General features: G+C 38.7%; 1 protein-coding gene across 2 annotated transcripts in view; it reads left to right on the forward strand.

Annotated features, from left to right (window-relative positions):
• plppr1 (phospholipid phosphatase related 1) overlaps positions 1-24,220 on the forward strand; it is a 52,484-nt gene that overhangs the window by 16,740 nt on the left and 11,524 nt on the right. For both annotated transcript variants that reach the window (XM_061061675.1, XM_061061674.1), the window contains exons 2-3: positions 6,011-6,120; positions 16,972-17,160. In XM_061061675.1, coding sequence (XP_060917658.1) covers positions 6,061-6,120; positions 16,972-17,160 — 249 coding nt within the window. In that variant the 5' untranslated portion in view covers positions 6,011-6,060. The remainder of the gene's footprint in view (positions 1-6,010; positions 6,121-16,971; positions 17,161-24,220) is intronic.

A 24,220-nucleotide genomic window follows, 5' to 3' on the forward strand; every position in this document is an offset into this window, starting at 1 on the left:
TCACCAACAATTAGTGTCATATACAGTCATTGTGTGTTTTGTAAACTACATTTGAAGAACATCATAGCAGGTAGAGAGTACGGGGAGATGGGTTAATGATGCTCAGATTTAAATGTGGGATACAAATGTACGGATTTACTCTCTTAGAGTCAAAGCTACATTGGGTGAAACCCAACTGGCTATGAAGCTATGAGTAAAAACAGAATATTTGAAAGAGGAAATACAGTTGGGAACTATGTTGCATGTTGTTGTTTGCTACACCAGGCAATCTAGCTTACAGATAAATCCGAGCATTCACCTTCAATTGAATTGACATCGTTCAGGACAGCTTTCTGTGGACTCCCATAAATACTTCCAAAGAAACAAGCATCTTTAAATCTAAAAAAGACAATTTCAAGTGCCCTGCAGCTCCTTATCACGACTCTTGGACTGAAACACTCAACTTTGCATTTACAACTTTGGAGTGGAGGTTTTTATGCTCTTGAATGTTGACGGTCATAACCTTGGTCATCTTTGAAGCAAAAGTTGGGCATTAAGGAACATTTTTAACAATAAAATTCTGTTTCCTTTGTTGTTGAGCATTAAGGAGTTATTACTGTCTCATTTCTGTCCATAAGTTATAAGGCTTCAACTAGCAATCAGTTAGCTTACCTTTGCCAGGACTGAAAATGGATAGGGATGTTCTAATCAAGTTTTTATAGCCCCCCTCTAAACCATTGGATATTAAGTAATGTAGTCCCAATACAACACTTTATAGATCCTTTTAAAGATATATCCAGGGTTTGTTGCTTCAGGCCATTGTTTGATTTACCTGATTGGACAGTATTCCGCTGTATTGTTTCTATTGTTTGAACTTACGTCAGTGGATAAAATAACTTTATTTTTACCGGCTTTTTGCTCAGATTGTTTCAGTCATTCTGTTAACTCCTGTTTACAGTAGCTGCTCTAAGCTAAGCTACCTGGCTTCTGGCTGTATCCTTATCGCACATGGCCATTATGAGATTGCTCTCATAATAACTCTCAGAATGGGACTCCCAAAAAATAGAAAGAAGACTTACTATTGTCTGCAACGCTTATTTTTAGTTGTTTGATGGTGATTAAAGAGTCATTTATTATTGCTTGGTATTACAGCGCTGCAGTTTTGATTGTTCTTTACTTATTCATGCTGCATTTAATAAACAAACAAGTGACAATTTAAAAATCAATTGACAAATGGGATACCAGAGAAAAATGTACAGCATCAGTACTAAAAAGAAATGCAATATACATGTCGATATGGACTTTAAACTCTGTGAGATTTTGACTGTTGATGTGATTCTTTTTTATGCCCCCTTCACTTCTGTCATGGACTTTAACTGAGTTATGTGCTACTTGTTAGATAAGTATGTGGCACCAGAAGAAATCCATCTTAAACTTGTTTTTAGGTTGCAAACTTTTAATCCATATACAGTGTAGTGATGTAAAATAACTTTTGACTAGAAATAAAGTCAATCTGAAATCCACGCCTGTGTAAAGGAATGAATTAATATCTAATCTAAATCAGATCAGAAAAAAAGCATTGGTTGTTCAAAAGTGTTTTAAAAGAATAGTTTGGAACTCTGTGCTGCTTTTCTGTCTTTTCTCTACAACTTGGCTTGAATACAAACCTCCTCCCCTCCACATTCCTCTTCACACTCCTCTTTTCATTATTCAGAACTGCACAGAGAGAGAGAGAGAGAGGGGGAAGAGGTAGAGAGAGCTCTAATCAGATATGGCATTAATTTTTAATGATGAATTAAGTACGATTACAGCCCCATAGCACATTTATAAGCATTGAATATCAGCAGGGGGTATAGCTTTGCTAAGTTATACCAATAAATCATAAATTACTGAGCAGATACTGGATGTCAGGATTTCCAGAACCTCTTAAAGAACCTACCAGATCTACAACCACTGAAACTAAAAAATGCATCACTGCCCTGGCCCCTCTGCAATTTAAGACAATCCTATGAGTGAGTATCAATCTATTCCTGCATCATCCAGGGCTTGAACAGCAAATAGAAAAGCAGTTTCATATTTTTCAGTCATCACGTCTTCACTTCATTCTTCTCTATGATTGCCGGTCTCTCTAATGAGCTAACTCTTGGGGGAAATTGCATGTCGTTGTTGATGACTATTAGAAGGCATAATGAAATGCATCGAAACAGGAAGACGAAGAAGAACGGAAAGCAGCCCCAGATTGTGTGTTTGTGTGAACCTATTTGGGTTGGCGTGTGTGACGGAGATAAGTTCAGTGTGGAAGTCAGCTGGTTGCTCACAGCTGGTTTTTTCAGTTTGCGATTTGTGATTGATGACTTTTCTTCTTTAAAGGCTTTAAATGCGATTTTTCACACTTTAATATAACAGAAATCAAGTATATCCTCTGAAAATAACTCTGTGAGTTATGACTGTCTACAATGGGTGTAACACCCGAGTCCCACTGTCTGTGATGCTTTCCGAGTTTTCCGAGTCATATCTTCACTTTGTTTACATCGCCCAGACGGCGGCTGACTCCTCCCCTCATGTATAAAAGTTGTTTAATTGAGGGACTAGAGAAAAGAAGAATAACATACTGTACTCACTGCTTAACTGCGTTTCTAGATCACGCTCATTTCAGGTAAATTTACATGCAGTGTGAAGATACGAGCATAATAAAGATCGCTAGCATTAGCATGCTAACACAACAATGCACCGCGAGTTGTTTTGGTTTCATGCTGGTGCTCAAGGGCGACATCTGCTGGATCAAAAAATCTCGTCTTTAAAAATTAGCCATGTTTAAAAAATATGATCTCTTGAGGGCAGATTTAGACTTTAACCACAGAGAAATCCACTATTACAAAATAAAGAACAAGAAGAAGTATAAAAACAGAGTATATGCAACCATACTTTAAGTCAAGTGTAACTTTGGTTGTTTTATTCTTTAACAGATGCCTTTATATATCCGCTTCAAAGAACTAGCCAGTGTGGGTCACTCTGTAGCTTGAAGGGGGCCGACTGACAGAAATGTGATCAATCAACCAAGTCATTTATCCAACAAAGTACCAAACATATTCTGGTTGCAGCATAAAATATATGGGTTGAGCTTTTGCGCAAATTGAACTGCTTTTTTTTAATTAATTTTTTTTTTACTTTTGTTGAAAAAAACCTAAAACAAACAAGCAATGTGAAAGTATCATATATGCCTGTAGGCTCCACTAAAAAGCCGGCCGGCTGTAACATCTAGGAAGCCCTCAGACCGCCCAGTTTGGTGGGATTGTGGGCACAACTGACTGGAAGGACATTGAAGGTTAGACCCAGGACTCAACAGAAGGATTAAATCTTCAGCTGCTCTGGGAGTTCTTGTGATCTCCCAGAGGGAATTTGTAAAAGAAAAAAAAGGTCAATTAGCTTTTCTGCTTGTCCTTTTGCCAATGAGAGGATAGGATAAACAGCTCAAGTGTGAATGGATGGATGGTTGGCTAGGGTACAGATTTCTCCTTCTACAACATAGGTCACACATAGGACATTTCTAAAATGTCTGTAAATACCAAACTTTTTGTGAATACCGAAAGCGTAATGAGTAGTACATTTCTAAAAAACAATATCCAGTAATCATTCCTACCATGCACATAGATTGTATAAAGCCGATTGGTTTCCGAAGTGGAATTATGAGGCCCATCGATGGCGGTCACCGTATTGAATTGCTGTCTCAAACTAACTTCCTGTCAACCTATTAACAGGCAAAGAGCTGGAGCTGTAGTGGGCCTTAAGCCTCTTGACAAACAGCTGCAAAGCCTGCCCGTCAGTCAGCTCAGTAGGAATAACTCTTAACCCCAACTCACACATACTCCGTGCACGCCGCGGTCCGTCAACGCCACGGTCCATCAACGCCACGGTTTTGCTCCGTCGGACGGCTCGCGCCCACTCACACTGGATCCGTTTCTGGGACGTCAGCACAGCGGAGCGCACCCATGACACATCACAGGAGAACTACAAAATCCCGCGGGAATTAAGAGCAAAACATGCAAACAACATGTTGCTTTGTCTTTCTGATGATGTATTGTCGTTCATTCGGTTCCTGTTTTGACGTAATGTTGATAAAGTGATGAAAAATACGATCGCGAGTCCGTATAATTGTGTTTTATTTTGAAATTGACCGGATACTCTGTGCATTTCCTTGTCTGACTTCCTGTCCGGGCTGTCATATTCTGCCCAGCTTGATGCGTGCCTGCAGCGTACTCCGGTGAAAATAGACTCGCTGCGTATTTGAAACGGAGCGCCGGAGACGGACCGCAGCGCGCCCTGTGTGAACACAATGATTGACTAGAGTGGCAGCTAAGTACAACGTAGTGCGCGGCGCTGACGGACCGCGGCGCGCACGGAGTATGTGTGAATTGGGCTTCACTCTTCAGAAAATCAAAAAGATTAGCTGGGGCACTGGTGGCGCAGTGGTTAGAGCGCGCGCCCCCTCATGTATGGAGGTTATAGTCCTCCAAGTGGGTGGCCCGGGTTCGAATCCGACCTGTGGCTCCTTTCCCGCATGTCATTCCCTACTCTCTCTCTCTCCCTGATTTCCAACTTTATCCACTGTCCTATCTCTCATATAAAGGCAGTCTGTGCTAAGAGATAACACATTGAAAATGGTATCTCAACCCAACTTTCAATCCATAGAGGTAGAGTTTAGGCGGGGCTCAAGCCTCCGGGCACAATGCATCCATCTGTTAGTCAAATCAGCCATGCCCCTAATTAAGCCTTAAGAGTTTATAAATAACTCTTAGGCTCCATAAAATCAAATCCCATGAGGTATCAAACAATATATCCTCTATACTGTTGTTCCAATAAAGGCGTAAGTAAACTGCTTCCTGTAAACATTTTGAATTCTCCAGTAAAATGGGTTGTCAGTAATCATTCTCAGGCTTTTGAATACAGCCTCAAGTGGACACTCAAGGAACTGATACAGCATTGGCTTCATTTTTCAACTGGATGGCACTTGATCATGCCAAAATAAAAATAAAAAGGCCAAGTGATATTGACATCTCAGGATATTTTCTCTAGCTTTCACAGTCTCGTACATGATGACGCGGAACGATGTGAGTCTGTCTTTGGAGCTAAAAGGGTGTGACAAAGCTGTAGTAGTTATCAACATGGGAATGAAAATTCACTGCCAAGCCATAGAGGTATATGTGTGGTTCTGCAGGTGTGTTTCTAGTGGGTTTGTTTTTATTCGTGCTTCCAAGCATAATCCTTATAAGAAAAATATTTTATTTTAGAGTTTATTTTCCTGATGTTCTTGACAATACCAGTCCCTCTTTCGTTCACTCTATAGTCCTGCAGTGAATCACCCTTAGTGTCTTTGAATCAAATTACAATAATTATTTTGATTAACAAAGATTGGCTCGTTTCATAAATTAGGAATTTAAAAAGTATGAAACGCACAGTATGTAAATTCCGCCAGGGGGCTCTCAATCAAAACAATAACAAAAAGATGACAAAGAGGCTGGTGAGGAATCATGGGAGTTCTCTCTGCCACCTCCCCCAACCCACCCCTGATGAGAACGAACTACGAGCTGACTGTAGTCAAGACGAACGGGCGAAACAGACCTGAGGAAGAGAAAAGGTTCACAGACGATGTATCCAAGTATAATTGACATGAAGTTTTAATCAAAGCAGCACATACTGCAACAGTACGGCAGCTTTCAGCAGAAACAAAATGATGATCAAGTTTAATTTAATGTGCAGCCTCAGTCTGAACTTTATTTATTTCAAAATTTGGACGGACATTTAAGATTTAAAAAAAACTGTCATAAGGTCTTCACAATGTTATAACCTGTTATTTGATCATACAACATTTCGGCCTAACTGACCTTCATCAGGTATATATATACAACCAGAGAGCTGTTCTCGTAAATACTACAGGTCACCAGGAAATCCTAAACACACACTGTTTAGCCTTGGTGCAGTTTAGTCATTTTCAGATAATGAATGCTAACACGTCGTGTTCTCATCTTTGCAGAGTGAGCTGCTGTGATTCCTGAGAGGAGACGTCTCCTGACAGGAGACAAGATGGCGTCCAACAACACCCTGCGCAGCTACTCCATCATACCATGTTTCATCTTTGTAGAGGTAAAGGCAGCGTGTGCATGCATGTGTATGAGTGATACACAACATGTACATTTCTTGCATATTTGTATTTTAATCATGATGTAAATAAGGAGTTTGTGTCTGCATATGTATGTATTGAAGTGACAATTCTTCATGAGCACATGACCTCTTCATGCTAAAGTTTATACGGTTAACCAGAGCGTGAAGTTTTGGAATTAGCTGTGCGTGTTGATGTGTGTGTGTGTGTGTGTGTGTGTGTGTGTGCGTGCGTTAGAACTATGCCGCTCCTCCATATTTAATTACCATGTCAGCTGAAAGTCCTTAATCAGAGAGATGTCTCAGGACGCCTTGCATTACTCTCTCCTCTCGCTCTTTCTCTTTCACACTCTCACACACACACACACTTCTCTGGGGCTACATGCTCATAACCGTCTCTTTCATCTCACGCCTTCTTTCCTGACTGACCTTTTTGTCAGATTATCTGACAACCTTCCATCATGCTCTTTCATTCCATAAATGAATATATTGTCAGCTTTGCTGGTGAGTCTGTCTCTGTCCTCCAGGATAAGAGGAATTGGACTATTTTTGTTTGATCATTTCTCCTTGATCCATGATTATCGACCTTGCTGCGTCTGGTGTTTGGGATACTGTATTTTATTTCTAAGTAGCCCCGGGGTTTTTGATCAGTCAGATATAAATAACTTAAATTTGTGTTGTTGATCAGAGAGCAAGAGCAAAAATCGGCCTCCAGTGGTGAGATCATTTATTTTCTAATTTTACGCAATATGCTCCGTTCGACAAAGATTTTTCACAGTTTAACTTTGCCCTTGAGCACTGCAACCCCATCATCACGTCTGCTATAACAGTCTGTTAAGCCATGGAAATCAGATTTTCTTAAAGACCGCAAGTTTACTGTCAGATATGAGCTATTCTCAGAATGACTAAGAGGCACTTTGCCATCTTGTGAACCGACGTCACTCACAAATGGTAATAGGAGGGAGCTTAAATACTGGTATGGTTTGCAATACACAGATGCTCTTGGATACATTGTCACTGATGTTTCTGGAACATGATGCACGGTCTAATCTAACTTGTTAGTCAGAAAAAGTCAATCATAAATTCCATGATATGAATTGCCACACTAGAAATCCCATTTGTGTCATTTTAACATCTCTTTCACTGCGGCGCAGCAAGACTCTAATAACACTACCAAAACTGTGAATCCATACGGATTTCAAGTACCATCCTCCAATAAATAGTTTTCATTTTATTGACTGGGACTCGTGATTTATCATCACAAAGTCCTTCATTTCAGTAGGAAGCCCTTCTGTTGCCATCTCTGTTCAGCAATTTGCTCATTTACTGCTTTCAAGTGTCTTGGCTGGAACACAGCACGACACGCTCAGTTGGACATTGCTAATCACAGCTGTGCAATTTGTATAATTAGGATGTGTAACTAGAGGGGGGTTAATAGGTAAATAATCATTATGTTGGTAACACCGAGATCCACATCGGTGGTGGAAAAGTCTATAATCAGGATGTTTTTTACGATGGTGCTTGAAATTTGAACAACATTTAAAACCACACCACATGTTTTGTCCAAGTAGATCAAAGAACAACAACCATATATCAGCTTGATATGAATTTTAAAGAAACATACTTGATTGGCTATGGAGCTGAATAGCCAGCTTTTAGCACCCTAACCATACTTCATCATTTAAATATATGTATTTATGTATATTTTATTACATTAACACAGTTACCTCATTGACTAACTCTCATGCTGTAAAATGTCTTGAAATCATCAGCATGTATATTTTCACTCCAGACTAGCATTCTACATAAGGCTGTTGGCTTATAATGATTTTAATTATATGAACATCAGTCGGTATCATCAGATGAATTAATGTATCATATATATATATATTTATTATATTATTATAAAGTTGCTCTTTCTAAGAAAACATGATGTGTCCAGTTGACCTGCCTCTTTTCCTAATGGGTGAAGTTTTAATGGTTTTATAAAGGGACATGCCGCTTGTTTCAAGGCTGTGTCCCAGTTTAAGGGCTGCGTTCTTTGAGGAGTGCATTTGAAGGCTGATTACGTCACAGTGGTCACAGGAAAATGCGGCCTTCTTTCCCAGGCCAACAAAGGATCCATCCGGTGCATCCTAAATGGTCCGTCATATCCAAAGATTCAATGCATGAAAAAAAAAAATTGAAATCTCTTTATAATCACAGTCTGACATCAAAACTGTGAATAAGTATACAGCCCACAATTACTGACTGAGCATTAGTTGTTAAAAAAAAACTACAAAAATGGAAGCCTAAACATGAAACAAATATGAATCCAAAGAATCAAAAGTGTAAAATCCAGATGAACAAAATACTTTTTCAAATCAGTATGTATAGTAGCATTGACAGCATGTTATGATCATCAAAATGTGTTAAACTAGTTTCTACAGTACTGTAAAAAAATAATCAGTCAAAACTTTAAAATACACATTAGCTTCAGTAATTAGTTTAAGTAAATTATAATCACCAAATTTAAAACTTTTGTACAGACATGTTGTACAAATTATAGCATTATGGTATCAGAGCAAGTTCATAAATCAAACAACTGTGTCGTCAACCACTTTGGAATTGTTCTTTACTATTTTAATCTCAAAATGTGCCAAAAAAGATACATTTCCTGCATTTTGCAGCCGAGAACAAGCCCTGCTCCAGAGAGATGTACTGTAAAAGCCCATGGAGAAGTAAGCTGTCTTTAATTTAATTTCTCAGTTTTCAGTTAGTCCCTCTCCTCTGCACAAGCAGCTCTCAAAGGCTTCCTATCCATCTCCATGTCTCCCTTTTCTTCCTCTTCTTTGATGTCTCTGTCACATCCACACTCCTCTCTCCCCTCCTTTTCTCTGCTAAGCTCCTTCCCTCCTTCAATCTCTCGTCTCTCCTCATTTCTCATGGTGTCACAGGAACTCTTCCTTCCATTCACCTTCTTTATCCTTCACTCCATCTGATTGCCTCGCCCTCTCTCTTTCCCTCCACCTTTCTTTCCTCTCTCATTTTGTGTCTTCTTCTTACTCACCTCGCCTGTCACGAACCGAGTAAAGCAGGGGGAAGGTTTGGGTCAAATGACCAGAACAAAGCCTCCTGATTGGAGCAGCTCGGTCGCGCAGTTCAGTGCCTGATGGAGTGTGACGAGAAAGATGTTTATTTGTGGTGATTTGTTTATAAAGTCATGAAACTTGTTGCTTTTCTTTTGACCCGTTACTGAGCATCACGATGATCTTCTTTGCCATCTTCCTTTACTGTGCGAGCGACTGCGGGAGGGAAATGGGGACTGAGATGGGGACAATTATAAGAGGAGGGAAGAGTCTTAGATGGTGTGCAACAGGAAGATGGGACCCAAAGGACAAAAGACGAGAGAAGAGATTAGAAGAAGGATGACAGTAAAAAAAAAAAAAAAAAAAGACAGGAAGCAAGAGGAAGGTTGAAAAAATGAGAAATTAATTAATAAGAGGTGAGTTCTACTGAAGAGGAGGGAACTGATACACACTGCACATTCCCATAGATGAGATTATATAATACACACAGCCCCAGGCTTTCATTAATCTTTCATTACTTCTTCAGACTTCATATGCTAAACATAAACCTGGCTGTTTTTTAATGTTAGGGAGGGTCCTTAAAAGCCACCTGCAACAGGATGAAAAGAAATGAACAAATCCCTGGACCGTTGTTGGTATAAATTCTTCTGTCAACCATTAGAGAAAATCTCTCTCATCTTATTAAATCTACCAGTGTGGTGTAATAATGTTTTGGCTGTCATCATATCAAAACAAAAAAAAAACCCATCCCGTAGAGACTGGTCGTTTTTTGATGTTGCTCTGCCTCTCTGTTGGATGCATCACGCAATATGATTTCAACGTGGGGGTCTCTGGAGAGGGGCTTTTATCTTGGCAATAGCATGGTAAATTTAGTTTTGGGAACACAGAAAACACAGCCTAATTAAACCTGATTTTCATATTGAAGTGTAGACAGAACACATGCCTGCACCTGAAACAAAAGGACAGTTACATAACAGTCATTTGCATGTGACTCCAGGACTTAAGAAAATCACACATTCTTCTTAAACTAAATGTTTTTTGGGTCAGAACCAAAAACATTTAGTTTAAACCTGAATCCATTTTTGTTTTTGTTTTGTTTTTAGATATTTATTTTTGGACTTTTTGTGCCTCTATTGGAGAGATAGGACAGTGGATAGAGTTGGAAGTCAGGGAGAGAGAGTAGGGAACGACATGAGCCACAGGCTGGACCACGGCCTCCACACATGGGGCGCGCGCACCAACCACTGCGCCAACAGCGCCCCAAACCTGAATCAATTTGTGTCTAGGGAAATATCCAACTCACTTGTTCCCCAAAGAGGGACAACGTACTTACTATAACATACAAATGAACAGCTGTCTGCCTGAAAGTATGTTAAGTAGCAATTTGGAACAACATAACTCCAAGAACTTTGGACTAAGCTTCTGTTTTACTTAACCTGTAAATGTGCGTCCAGTTCAGCTCTTGTAGTTTTAATTTACCAAAGAAGAGCATCTACCACAATACATCCTTAGAGACTATAGTCATAATATGATTCAATAGAAGATGGGTGAACATTACTGGAAACAAAATACTGAATACTACACAAACAACTGTAATCACTAATGCAGAGAAGAGGGGTGGGGCAGCGGGTCACGCAGCTCAGAGTGCAGCAATTTGAAATTAAGTTACCGTGCACGTCTCTGTATAACACTGAGCTGAATGCACTTGCAGCATTCATGATTATATTATCTCTCTCTGGTTGTCTCAACCCAACCTGGTTACAGGCAGAGAGCTGGAGCTAAGACGGGCCCTTAGCCTCTTAGCAAGCTAACAGCTAAAGCAGCTCCAATGTGCCTGCTTTCAGTCAGAACAGTAACACTCCTAATTAAGATCAACTCTTAAATAAATAGAGCATGTTTATCTGTACCTAACAAAGGCACAAAACCAAAGAAATCCACAACTGAACCAACAGCACTTGGATGACCTGCTGAAACCCCAAATAGCATAAAATGCAGCATGACATTTCATTGAACCAAAATCACACAACACAGATTTGTTACACAGCAGCGGGGTCAGGCTTTTCAATGCATTTAAAGCATGTAACTGGTTTATAATTTCTTTTCAGAAAAGATTATGAATGAAAACAATCCTGTCTTGCTTCAGGGCTCATACTCCCATTTAAACAAGTGATGATTTTATCAGTACATGGGAGGATACGTGTTGCCGGCCTCCCTGTCACCTAAAAACAGAAGTGTTGCATTAAGGTCTAAATCCGGGCAAGCCAGGCGAAGATGCCAGAATCTGTCAGTCTTTTCTTCTAGTTTACTAACACAGCATGACAGGGGAAGCAAAATCTAGGACTTGGTGTTGGATTATATAACATTGTGCTGGTTGTTTTCATGGCGTGAAGGAGGAGATGCGTGTTTGGACTGACAGTAAAAAGACTTTGGAATGAAGGGAAGAAAAAAAAGAAGGGATTTGGAGGGTTGGAGGAGGAGAATGATGGGTACAAATTTAATTAGGGTTTGATTTCTGTGATGAAATTGGCTGTTATATATTTCCAATCCTACAAAAATGTATATTATGAAGTGGTTTCATATCCACAACAAAAAGTAAAAAGTAGGACTAGTCTTCAACCTATATCTATCATACAACATATTTCTATGGTTTGCTTACATTTCCATTTTCCTTCCATTAGCCACTACAAGCTTCCAATTCAAAGTGTTCCTTTTTTTTAATCTCTAGAAGAAGAGCAAATGTATGTTTTTAAAGTTGGACTTCCTCTTTATGTGACTTTTGCCTTTAAATAGCCACTTAGGTCACAGGTACATGCCAAGACAGTAGACTCAACAACATCAGTTATACTACATTATCTTTCTGTGGTTGCAAACACTAGCTAAAGGAGCCTGGTGAACTGCTTTCAACAGACCAAGTCAGACTAGTAGCAGCAAAACTTATTACCTTATAACCTATTCTAGTCTAAGTTTATTCTCACTTACCGCCTGCATTGACTGAAATGCATAGAATCTTTCCGGCAGTACAAGTGTGATATGTTGTACGACCCTTACAGTATGTTAAGCATCCGAGTGTTAGCACGTCCTGTACATCCAGTAGACATAGTTTACGAGTTGTTTTTCCATCCAACTCATGAATGTAGGTCAGCTACATCGAACTAATGGTTTCTTTTCTCTCTCTTTTTAGTTCTGTATTGCTCTTTCCCCACATTTGAATAAAACATCTGCCTCTTTAGCTGCTTAATGCTATGTTCTATACCAGTGGTTCCCAACCCTTTTCTTGCCTTGTGACCCCACTTTGACATCACGAAACTCTGGCGACCCCAGACATCCCAAACACATTCAGCTATTTGGTCAAAATGAATTTGTTTTCAGTCGTGTAATAGTTGTTCTTCTGCATTGCAAGTACGAGTACGTGTATGAAGCGATGGCTGCGCGCCAGTTCAGGCAGTCAACTCACGCTGCACTGATTTCACACCTGACATGCCTCATTCTCAACAATCACCTGACAACCCCTCCTTCCAATTAGCTGTCTATTTAAACTGCAAGATTGATCTTTTCACTGCCAGCTCTGACCTGTAGTGCTGCACTCTTGCTCAGCATTCACCTGTAGGCTCCTACTGGGGGGGTTAAAGATAAACTCTCATCACTCCTCAAGTTTCTGCATGTAAAATAATAATAGTAAATTATTGTTTTTTGGAATTGGCCCACAGGTAGTCTGTGATCAATATATTTTAATATACAAGAAATATTTTTTATTGATCAATAAATAAACATTTCAGACAACCCCATTTAAATGCCATGTGACCCCACATGGGATCTGGATCCCAAGCCTGTTTTATACTATGCTCATTGCTCACCTGCTTGTTGCTAACTCTTTGGGGGTTTATCAGGGCTTTGTTCCAGCTTTAATTGAAAAGCACTGATTGTAACTGCAAAAAAGAGTTGGGGATTATTAGACTTAGAAACTTGTAAGTAATTGATTTAGAAATGGTAACTGTTTGAAATGATTTCATTCTCGTACTCCTTTGATGTAATATAATATTCCAAACGGTGCTGAGAAGTGTGTCTTGTTAAAAAAGCAGCAGAGGTAGATGGCTGCATTAAAATGGCCGAGGATGTTGGGTAAAAAAAAAAGAAAAAAAAAAGGAGAATCGTGCCCTCCAAGCAAGAAGGATAATGGTGTGCTGCAGTTACTTTGTATTACCATTTTACGACAGCCAGTCTCCGCAGTCTGGCCTTCACACAGCTAATGCAGCGTGACACTGGCTGTGGAGTGAATATAATGGAGCCACAAGTTATGCTTTACTGTGAAAGGGACACTTGTCCAATTGTAGAACTGCCACACAATGCGACCTCATAAAGAAATCACAGAAATAGCTTCCAGCCTCCAGAATTTCACTGCACCAACCTTTTTTTTTTTTTTTTTTATTCAATAGTGTTGTTGGCAGAACTCTCTTAAAGTTAAGAACAAGCAGGCTCAGAACCTTTGCAATGTTTGTTGACTGCAGGTCAGACTAAAGAAGACGGGTAAGATCAGGCTCTACAAGTTTAAGTTTTGTCCATCATGGCCAGTTTTGGCAATTAGCCTCAGCCTGATGACTCTCATAATGCCTAATAACTAGTTGTGTATGGATTTCTATGATGTATAGTGTGGAGAATAATAATGTGTGTGTGTGTGTGTGTGTGTGTGTGTGTGTGTGTGTGTGTGTGTGTGTGTGTGTGTGTGTGTGTGTGTGTGTGTGTGTGTGTGTGTGTGTGTGTGTGTGTGTGTGTGTGTGTGTGTGTGTGTGTGTGTGTGTGTGTGTGTGTGTGTGTGTGTGTGTGTGTGTGTGGAGGGGGTGAGGGAATATTAATCAAAGAGATCTAAGAGAATTACTATAAGTGACAAAGAAAATATTTGAGTGCATCTTGATCTTTCCAACTAGACCAATGTTTTGTAGCAGCAACATTTACTATTTAGGCTGCTGAATGAACACAACACATACCTGGTTGAAGTTGTTCCTGAGCTTCAGGCACACTTTTATCCAAATGCTAATACATTCTCAAGGTCAAATTAATTGAATTTACAGTTTTAATATTGAACTTCACAGTGTGTATTTTGATGTACCCCTCTTATTAAACTGCCCTTTCCAGGTATTTTCTGTCGTAATGACAGCTAAAGCTTTGTGATCCCACTAGGTATTACATGGCTTTTATGCAAGCGAAGGAATTAGCATATTTTTAGGGAAGACATGTGCATAATGTTTTAGCAGATTATCCTGCTGGAACTTGTTGTTTGCGGGAACAACATGAAATCATGATATCATCCTATATCATGCTGTCTTGAAGACGGGATTATTTCTAGACTTATTGAAACCCATGTATGTAATTGTTGCTCACGTGATTTACTGAATCTGTTGTATGCCTCAAGTTTTGAGTATAACCCTGATGAGGGAAGGTTTGGGGTGCAGCCGAGTATTCATGTATGGTTTCTTGAAGCAGCAAAGATGCTAATGCAGGTGAACTGTGGAGAATGTGTGATGTTCTCCCCAGCATGGTTCATCTGGATTAATCATCTAAAGGAAAAAATATTGCTAACTAGCTTTGTGTTATTTAAAAAGTTGGCACAGAAACCAATAGAGCTCACGCCACACATACCGACACTCAGACGCACACACACACACACCTGGACATCTCCTCACGGCCATCTGTCACTCGGCTGGATCTGCCAACTTTTCTCTCCTGTCCTCGGTAAACACCTTTGCTTTCTCGCCATCTCTGTCTGAACCGCAGCAGACATATTGTCCAGTGTGGTTCCCGTAATCTCCATTTTCATATTCATATAAGAATACAATTTATTTGTATTAAGACATACTGACGTTTGATTCAAACCAATCTCCAGTATGTCTTACCAGTATTGTGGTGTCTGACATAGTCGTACATATTGCGATTTATGGGTTGTAGTAACATAGTAAACTGCCTTTAGCCCTGTTTGGTAACTGAGTCAGTCAGTCAGACAGTCAGGCATGAAGCCTGTAAAAGCGTCGTCACAGGAAGTAGTCAGCAAGATCATCCACGTAGCAAGTGTGGCTAATGCTTGGAAAGAATCGTGTCATGAGAAACAACATTATCCCCCACACAAAGTGAGTCAACATTTGCTTCAGTGGTAGAGTTATTTTAATATGACCGTCGTAGATTTCTTTGCCTCTTTTGGAATTTTTAACAACCTCATTCATCTTGATCAAAGTTCCACTTTTTTTCCCATTCCCGAAGTGTGGTGAAACAAAATTGTCGGCTATGGTAGGTAGAAATCCGTAGGAGACAGCAAACAACCCACAATGAATGTACTTGTGGGGTTAAGAAGATGAAAATAATAAAAATCCACAGCTTAAAAACAAATCTATCAGGTACACTATAAATGAACAAAGCAAAAGTTATTCTTTAGAGTACTTTCATTTGTTTAGCTGGATTGCAAACTCAGAGTCACAACTTTTTTGGTTTGACTGGATTTTGCAGGCTGGAATGTTTTTTGTATCCCATCAGATATGTTGACTTTTGTTGCCATGCAATATTTAGCTTTTTAAGTTAGTGCTGTTAATCAACGTCAAGTGGAAATGTGATATCCTTATTGTGTGGTTCTTCTCCTGAAGTCATGCAGATTTGTCTGCAGTAGCATGGGGACACCTAGTGTTTGGTAGAAATATTACAAATGGCTGACATGACCATGTTGAAAGTCAGGAACCATTCATAATACCACTAAAACTTTTATACAACGTTTAGAAAAATTTAGCACATTTGTCATCTTCAGCAACCAAATGTCAAGAGATAATCAGACACGCATCCCTGTATTTATCTATTTTTCATAATCTGGATATTTCACTGTGAGATTGATAAAGAATTTTATATTTTGTTCTTTTTCTTCAGTTTTTCGTTGATTTGAATGTTTTTCACAGTGAAAAAAAATAAGCTGATTAGCTGTTTTCCTAATGCAACATTCATGTGACTATAATTCATTCATTTACTTTCAGTGCCTTTGCATGACTAAGATTTCCTACTCCTTCCAGTTCCAATGACGTTGTCTGGCTTTTCTTCCAGCTGGAAGCCTTTCTAGAACCCCATCACTTTCCTTTTTATAAAAATCCAGTCACAGTGCCAGCTATGGCGGCAGTATCACTATATATGTGGCAGAATTATACAAATGACGATCATTTATAGAAGCCGAATGAAAAGCCTTCTCTCGCCGTGTCTTACATTTTATATTCTAGTGTTGGTTTCTTATCAGTGACTAAGGATAGCACAAATAAAAAAAAAATAAAAAAAATCGCCTGCAGCCAATTCTGGATAGAGAGCGAAAGGAGGCCAGAGACAAAAGATGATGTTAGAGGGATAAAAGGATGAGGGAGTGAGGGAGGAGAGGAGGTGGTAAGTGATGGTGGTGGGGTGCTTGTACATGACGAGTGTGCATGAGAGAGAGAGAGAGAGAGAGAGAGAGAGAGAGGAAAAGAGAAGGTTTTAGAGGATTTATGTGGATGTTTTGTGTAAAAACCTGGTACAACTGAGATAGAACTAGAGTGATGTTCAGGGAACAGCCAAGGAGCAAGTCCCTCAAATAAATTGACTTCTAGCACTGAAAACTGAGTCTGGCAGGATAACCTTCAGCACACTGGATATACAACTAACAAGTCCCCATTTCCACTTCTTCTTCTTCTCTTCTCTTTCTTCTTCTCCTCCTTCATTTCCACTTTTTCTCTACTCTCTTGCTTTCTCTACTCCAAAAATGTTTTTCTTCCAGCTCGTCATCATGTCCGGCACGGTGTTGTTGGCCTACTACATGGAGTGCACGGATCTGTTCAGCGTCCATGTTCAAGGATTCTTCTGTAATGACGCTGAGCTCATGAAGCCGTATCCTGGCACAGAGGAGTCCAGCTTCATCCCTCCCCTCATCCTCTACAGCGTGGTTGCTGCTGCTCCAACTGCTATAGTGAGTAAAAGCACATTTTATCCGAACTTCACTACGGTGTTTCAAATTGCCAACTTCTGAAAATATTTGTCACACATGCTCGAGCGTAATCAACAATAAACACATGTTGTGTACATTAGCTCATTCAGGCTCTGTCAGCATTACTGTTTTATTTTTTTTAGAGCAAACATTTCTTACAGCTTACACTTTACCATTTGAAAACAAAATATTTTGTTTTTCTTATTAATTTGATTTTTGATTTTTGACAAAAGACACAAAAACTTTAACTGTGACATAACCACAACTGACACTATCTGCAAGTGCACATTGGTTTCTTCACTGTTGTATTATGCAAGGTGATAATTGTAGAGTTTTTTTGTTTTTGACATTGGATGCTGTCTAAAAAGTAAATGTAAGTTATTGTGTGACAATTACACTTAACAACAGTGTTGTGCAAAATAAGAGTGCAATGATCATAATGTCAGCCAACAGTGTTTTTTTCACCAATATTATAAATCTTTTTTATGACACTGGTATTGGAGGAATACTCTTTATCAGCCAATACTCATGTCTAGCTTTTATCATCAGTATCAAGAAGTAAAAAAAGGTTTCTGAATATCTCTGAAATATTGATGAATGGGTTAAACAAGCAGACTTTACATCCAGCTATGCATCTTGCATATTTGATGTACAGACTTGAGTATTTACTGATACTCAGTGCTCCTCCAAGACCAAAACATTTTCACATTCTAATAATTGCGTATGTGATTTCATGTTCTGGCCTGTTTCTGGACACTGAAAGTATCTTGACCTAAAGATGACGACCAGCAGCACCTCTCTGATGTCCTGTGTCACAAACTAAGTTCAAGGGAGGAGAAAAACACTATTTGAAACATAAAACTACTTTATTTTGTGATTTAACTAGTTGATACTATGTTAAGTTTTAATTAAAGAAATGCACCCTTGAAATATTTGATGAAAAAAAACACTGTTTGCACCTATTTTGCAAGCTTTGAAACTAACTCAACACAGTTTTTGTGTCGCCACAAATATAGTTTACTTGAAATAAATGTTTGTAACACAACAAGAAGTAGTTTGCAACAGAATATATGTGTTCCTATATCATTGGTGATGTTCTTTTCATGACAAAATACGAGATCTGATTAAATACCACAGCTACTTGTCCGACTAAAGGGCATTTTATTATCTGTGTAATTTTTAATTTACTTCAAAGTCCAACTTTTTGCACTTTTTATTCACTTTAACGTGGACTAAGGACTATTATTTTCTGTTTCTCAACGTGAAACATCCTGCTGCAGGAGCAGTGTATGTTGTCTGAATATTAATGACAAATAGTGCAGTCAGATTTTGGACATTAACCGCTGCCCTGGCCCATAAAAAGGCTTTTTCCAGCTGTTACCCCATTCATCCATGAATCATTCAATTCTGCTGACCCATGCATCTGTGTAACTTTATGAACAAATTAAGATTTGTAGGTTTGTAGGAATTTAACCGTAGATTTTTCTGTTATAGTAGAAAAAATCATTTGTGCCTACATTTCTTGCCATGACTTTTTAAAATATCCTTAGAAAAAAGGGTCAGTTACAGTTAATTAAAAAACCTTATGACCAATACAATTTGAATTTCCCAAACTGTTCACTTGTAGAGTTGAGTTTGTTAACTTATAGAGCTGAATGAAAGGTGTAGCTGCATCAATGGCGAGAGGTACATATTGTTGATAAAAGTTCTCTTAGTAATAGCACCGTTCAGCCACAAGGTGTCAGTTTAGCTCCATGCCTATTTTCTCCAACCAATCAAAGCAGACCAGCCACCATATGTCTCTGGACCCCTGGATCAGAGTATTATTCAACCCATGTCAAATATTTTATGAACACCTTCTGAATCATGTCTGCATGTGTGTGTGTTTGATCAAATGAATTATTATGTCACATTTCAAATGGACCATATATTGGGGGAAATGTGGATTCATTCCACAAACAAGAGATACAGTCTATCGGCTTTTAGATTCTTTATGGTCAGACACAAGGCTCAGTTTGTTGTTGCAAATTTAAATAATAAATAAAGCATAAACGTGACGCACCACAGTTGTGCGTCAGTGTTGGGATTATTTGAGATAACCAATTCCACACATCAGCTCTTTGACTTAAGTGACCATCATTTATGATGATTTATGACAAAGACGTATTGTTCCAGGACACATGCTACCCTTTTATTTGTAATGAGATATTGCTGTTCTGCTGCCTCTTTGTGTATCCTTTTTTTTAAAGCTTTATAATCTGGGACATTTTGTTCCTCGCTTTCAGGCTCTGAGCATTGAGTGCTGGCATGTGATGCTTAAGTAAAATTTGATTTATTGCAGCTTTTACTGATCAAATGAAATGGGAACTGTTGCCCCCAGTTTTCTCTCTGTAAAGCTAATTTTGTTGCCGGATCATCATCAGGCCTTAGTGTTGAAAATCTGTTCTTACATACTCTGATACACGTACACAAGAGAGTAATATGAACTGTAACCTGAAGAATGTTATGATTAGCAAAGGGATGGGGAAGACAATATTATTATGGTTACAGTTTTGACAGTCTTCTGCACTGATAACTTCACAAAAAGAGAGGTTGACATATTATTTATTTTTATCTGTCTGCTATGACTGCAAAGGTTTATTTTTTCTTAATTTTTATTTGACCATTATTTGACCAGGGAAAAACATTTTAGGATTACAAATCTATTCAATACAGGCAGCAGTACACTTATAAGAGCAGCCATATAAAATATCATAATCAAATATTAAAAGACACAAAATGTTTGTGTTTGTTTTAACATTTTGTTCCCAGTAAAGGGAGCAGCAAACTAATGAAGGTCAGAAGTTATGAAGGAAGCAGACCTAAAATTGACTAATAATACTGTATGCCAGTGTTTAGGTCTGCGTGTAGACAAAGAAGACCATGCAACACATGCATACAACAAACAATCATGAGTGAGGGCTTTGCAATAAGTGATGAACCTTAAAGCTTTGTGATACACAGTGTCCAGAGAGTGTACGTTTTAAGATGGGGAGGGCATGTATAAAAAATCCCCATAGTCCAGCATAGACATAAAAGTGGCAGCAACCACTCTTTTTTTTTTTTTTTTTTAGATAGGCAGGATTTGAGTCTAACGTAAAAACCCAGTTTTACCTTCTTACCAGCTGCTGAATGTGAGGTGTAAAAGAGAGCAATTCACCAATTAAAATACCAATATATCTTTATCTAGGAACAGAATCAATCAATGTGTACCCTGAGTAGTGAAGATCGAAGGCAGATTTGGTGGTTAGATTTTGCATTTGAAAACAGCATTGATTTCATTTTGTCTGCACATAAACAAATTTTAAATTATAAACTTTTTGTTGAAAAGTGTTAAAAGCTAGTTTTAAGTGTGAAAGAGCTTGGTCTAGAGTGTGTGCTGAGCAGTACATTACAGTGTCGTCAGGGTAAAAATGAAAAAGCAACATTGAAAACAACGTTATTTATGTAAAGAATGAACAGGAGTGGCCCCAGGACTGACCCCTGAGGCACACCTTACTGCTAGTGAATGTGAAGTGCAGCCCTCTACCTGTACACACTGACTTCTACTGTATAAGGCCGTTGTTAAGCCAGTAAACCATTTGTTCGTAATGTGTAGTGTTACAAAACAAAACTAACAATTCCTTTGAGATAATTTCTTCCTTTATCGCACTTCTCCCTGATCACATACAGATAAGCACTGCTGGTCATTTACTTTATTTCCATGTCTTTCCTCTCTCTTATTGGCCTAAATTTTGCCTTTGTATTTCACAGTCTCTAGTCATCTGTATGCTATTCCAAACTTTTTATAGTGCCCTTTGAGAGTGCTGTGTCAGGTGTTTAAGTTGTGCTTGACACTCTGTATTACTCCATCAACATGAGTCATAAAGCAGAGAAGCAGCCAATACGAATTAATGATGACAGAGCTAGTTTGTTGGCCAATTAACAGAAAGGCAGTAATTTATGCAGATTGTTCCACATGGCTGGAATAATGGGACGCTGTGGAGGTTGGAGGGTCATATTTAACTTTATTGTATATGTAAACCTGTTCAGCCATGGAAAGGCATCAGGAATTCACTCCTTTTTCCTTAGAGCCAAGATGCGTATAGAATGATTTTGTTCCTGTCAGAAACAGCGTTATGTTAAATACCAAGTACCTTGCCACTGTAGAAGTTTCTCAAAATAAACTCTCTACAGTCAGAGATCTGTTCTCTCAGAGAACTGTTTGGAATTAATATTCAGCGTGCAACTCCAATGCATTTTATCCATACCAATTTTGCTCCTTGATGGCTTATACCCCTTCCTTTTAATGTGTCTTGGTAGCAATACTGAAAATGATTGGCTCATTAAGAAGACATTTAAGTGTCATTAATTGATTTATATTTTTCCCCCACTTAGGGACAGCATAAAAAGCTCTAGATGTAAAAGCTTTACATATTGTTTCATGTGTATGCTGTGTCTGGCCTACTAATGAAGGTAATTCTAAGATTTAGCATCATATTTTTAGCTGTGTGTAAGTCTTCAATGACTCCTAAGGGAGATATCTGGCTCTTTAGCTTTGTAATGCTCCACTATATGCAGCAGGTAGGCACTGTAATGGGTTGGGCACTTAAAGTGGGTTTATCAGAGCTTATAAGCTTAGAATAGCTGCATGCCTGCTCCGTAAGAAAAGAGTAAAGCAGTGAGAGGGAACTGTAGTGTGTGGGCCAAAACAAAGTGCTGAAAGATGCTAAAAACCATAGACCAGGTAGTGACTTAAGAAATTAGTTATCATTATCTTTAGGTTTGCGACTGAAAATAATGACTTTTTCGTTACTCAGAGTTACGTAAGAGCAACTCAAGAACCACATTGATAAGGGTTTAAGAAAAGTTTTAGATGAAGGTGTTTGGCTCAGCTACTTGATTACTCAACTATTATAGGTATGATATCAGTAACCTACTAATCATCAATGATTTTAAATCATTCTAAACTATATACCTTAGTTTTTGTCTTTTGGACATAGGATGACGTTATCGCTCTATGAACTTTTTATGGGACATTTGATAACAAAAGAGTTTTAAAAAATCAAAAATATATATTGTATATATGTATATCTATATATTTGCATTTGAATGAATTGGTAGAGAAATAACAAAAAGCTGAGAAAAACACAGAGGGCATTTCTTATTGTTTTGGTCCTTTTCAAGAGCTGCTGTTATAGCTCGCCAAAACACCTTGTATTGTTCATGATACGTCCAATCCAATCTTACTGTGTTAGACCCACAAAGGGCTGTTTTGATTTAAATTTGAATAGTTCATCACTTCAAATCAACAGTGTATTAAATGTTACAATCAAGACTGATCCAAAATCTCTTTATGTGCCATTCAATATGTTGGTACTAACTGGAATATGAATCATTCATGTTTTATATAGGAAACCTTTGTCATAAGCCCTGTTTCCACTAAGCAGTCTGGTTCAGTTCAGTACGGTACCCATTTATTGGCGTTTCCACCGTCAAAAGTTGGGAATGTTACCAAAATAAGGGATCCGTACCGTCCTACTTTTTTGGTACCCTTCTGTTGGGGTGCCAAGGGTACCCATCCGACCTTAAACGGTCCCTTTTGTCTACTTTGTCCCGTTCTTCTTATAGCGGGCTACACTGTGTTGGGCTGCTATGATGTCACACTATTACATAGCTGGCGCGGCTATCTCCATCTGGCTTACACTCCGTTTAACAAATAAGGGTACGGTTGGCTGTGAAAACACAAGCAAGACCAGGGTTTACCAAACCGAACTGTACCAAACTGTACTGAACCAAACCGGGCTGCTTGGTGGAAATGGGGCTACAGAGTGAAAGCATATGGACAGGGAGATATAAATGAAAAAGGTTATGCCTTTAAACTGTGGAAAGTTACTTGTTTCATTTTAGTGTCCCATGTATAGTAAACTATGGCCTTCAAGTGTGTTTCAGACCTGAGATTCCATAAATCTGTTACACTGATGGATGGGTCCATGTTATTAAGATAGTAGATGAACCAGAACTATGTTGCCTGTTATCGTTTTTGTCAGACAAATTACTCCCCAAGAACTCGTCGCCCTTTTAATGATTTGCATTTTGTATTTGTGTCTGTGTTTCAACCTTTTCATTTCCTGCTCAGACACCAGTGTCAGCCGAATGCCAGTTTGTCTGAGTTTCTGACGCGTTGTATTCGAAGGTAGTTGTTTTCAGTCAGTTCATTTCAGTTTCATGACATTTGTATAAAGGAGAGCTGGTGGTACATGAGCTGGAATAAGATGATCAGTCAGCATTAGCTAACCTTTTCAGAGCTAAGGCAGACTCTAGTGAGACAAATACCTCAAGGCAATTACTAGTTGCTTGAAAATGTTAAAGCCATCATTTAAGACGAGTATCAAGAAATGAATCACTGATTTCAACATTTCAGAACCATTTCAGTAAAGACTGTCACTGAGGAAGGTTAAACTCTCTCTTCAGTACTGACCTATATTACCAGCCCATATTTCAGATTTAACATTCATAGGTTTGTTTGGTCCCATAAATAATTATGTTTAGATTTAAATCCTGAACTCCTTTGATTATGCCTGTGGTGAAATTATGTCAACAGCTACACTAACACCAGCTTTCCCTTTCGGCTTCTGCAAAATGCCTTTTGATTTGTCACAACCACTGCTCAGTCATGTCCAAACTTCATGCCACAAGTCACCAGCTTTTGTACATAAAGTTGCTTTGAAGATAAAGGCCTTTTTGGCTCGTGTTGCCTTTGAGGACAGATGTTTCTTGATCATTATGCAAGAAAAGATGGATTTTTCTGTTATTTTGCTTTTGATGTATCTTTCATTTGGTGTAACATTTTAGTCGGTCATCAATCAGTGGAAAAAGTGTTTGAAAATATTAATTCATTCTTCCTTTTTTTTTTTTGGAAAATCTAGACAGGACCGAATCCAGTGCCCTGTCTGCTGTCAGGCCCCTGTTGAACTTTGCTTTTTTTTACTTCATGTTTTTAAAACATCACATCGACACAACA

The sequence above is a fragment of the Labrus mixtus genome, chromosome 17 (genome assembly GCF_963584025.1).
Source record: "Labrus mixtus chromosome 17, fLabMix1.1, whole genome shotgun sequence".
NCBI lineage: Eukaryota > Metazoa > Chordata > Actinopteri > Labriformes > Labridae > Labrus > Labrus mixtus.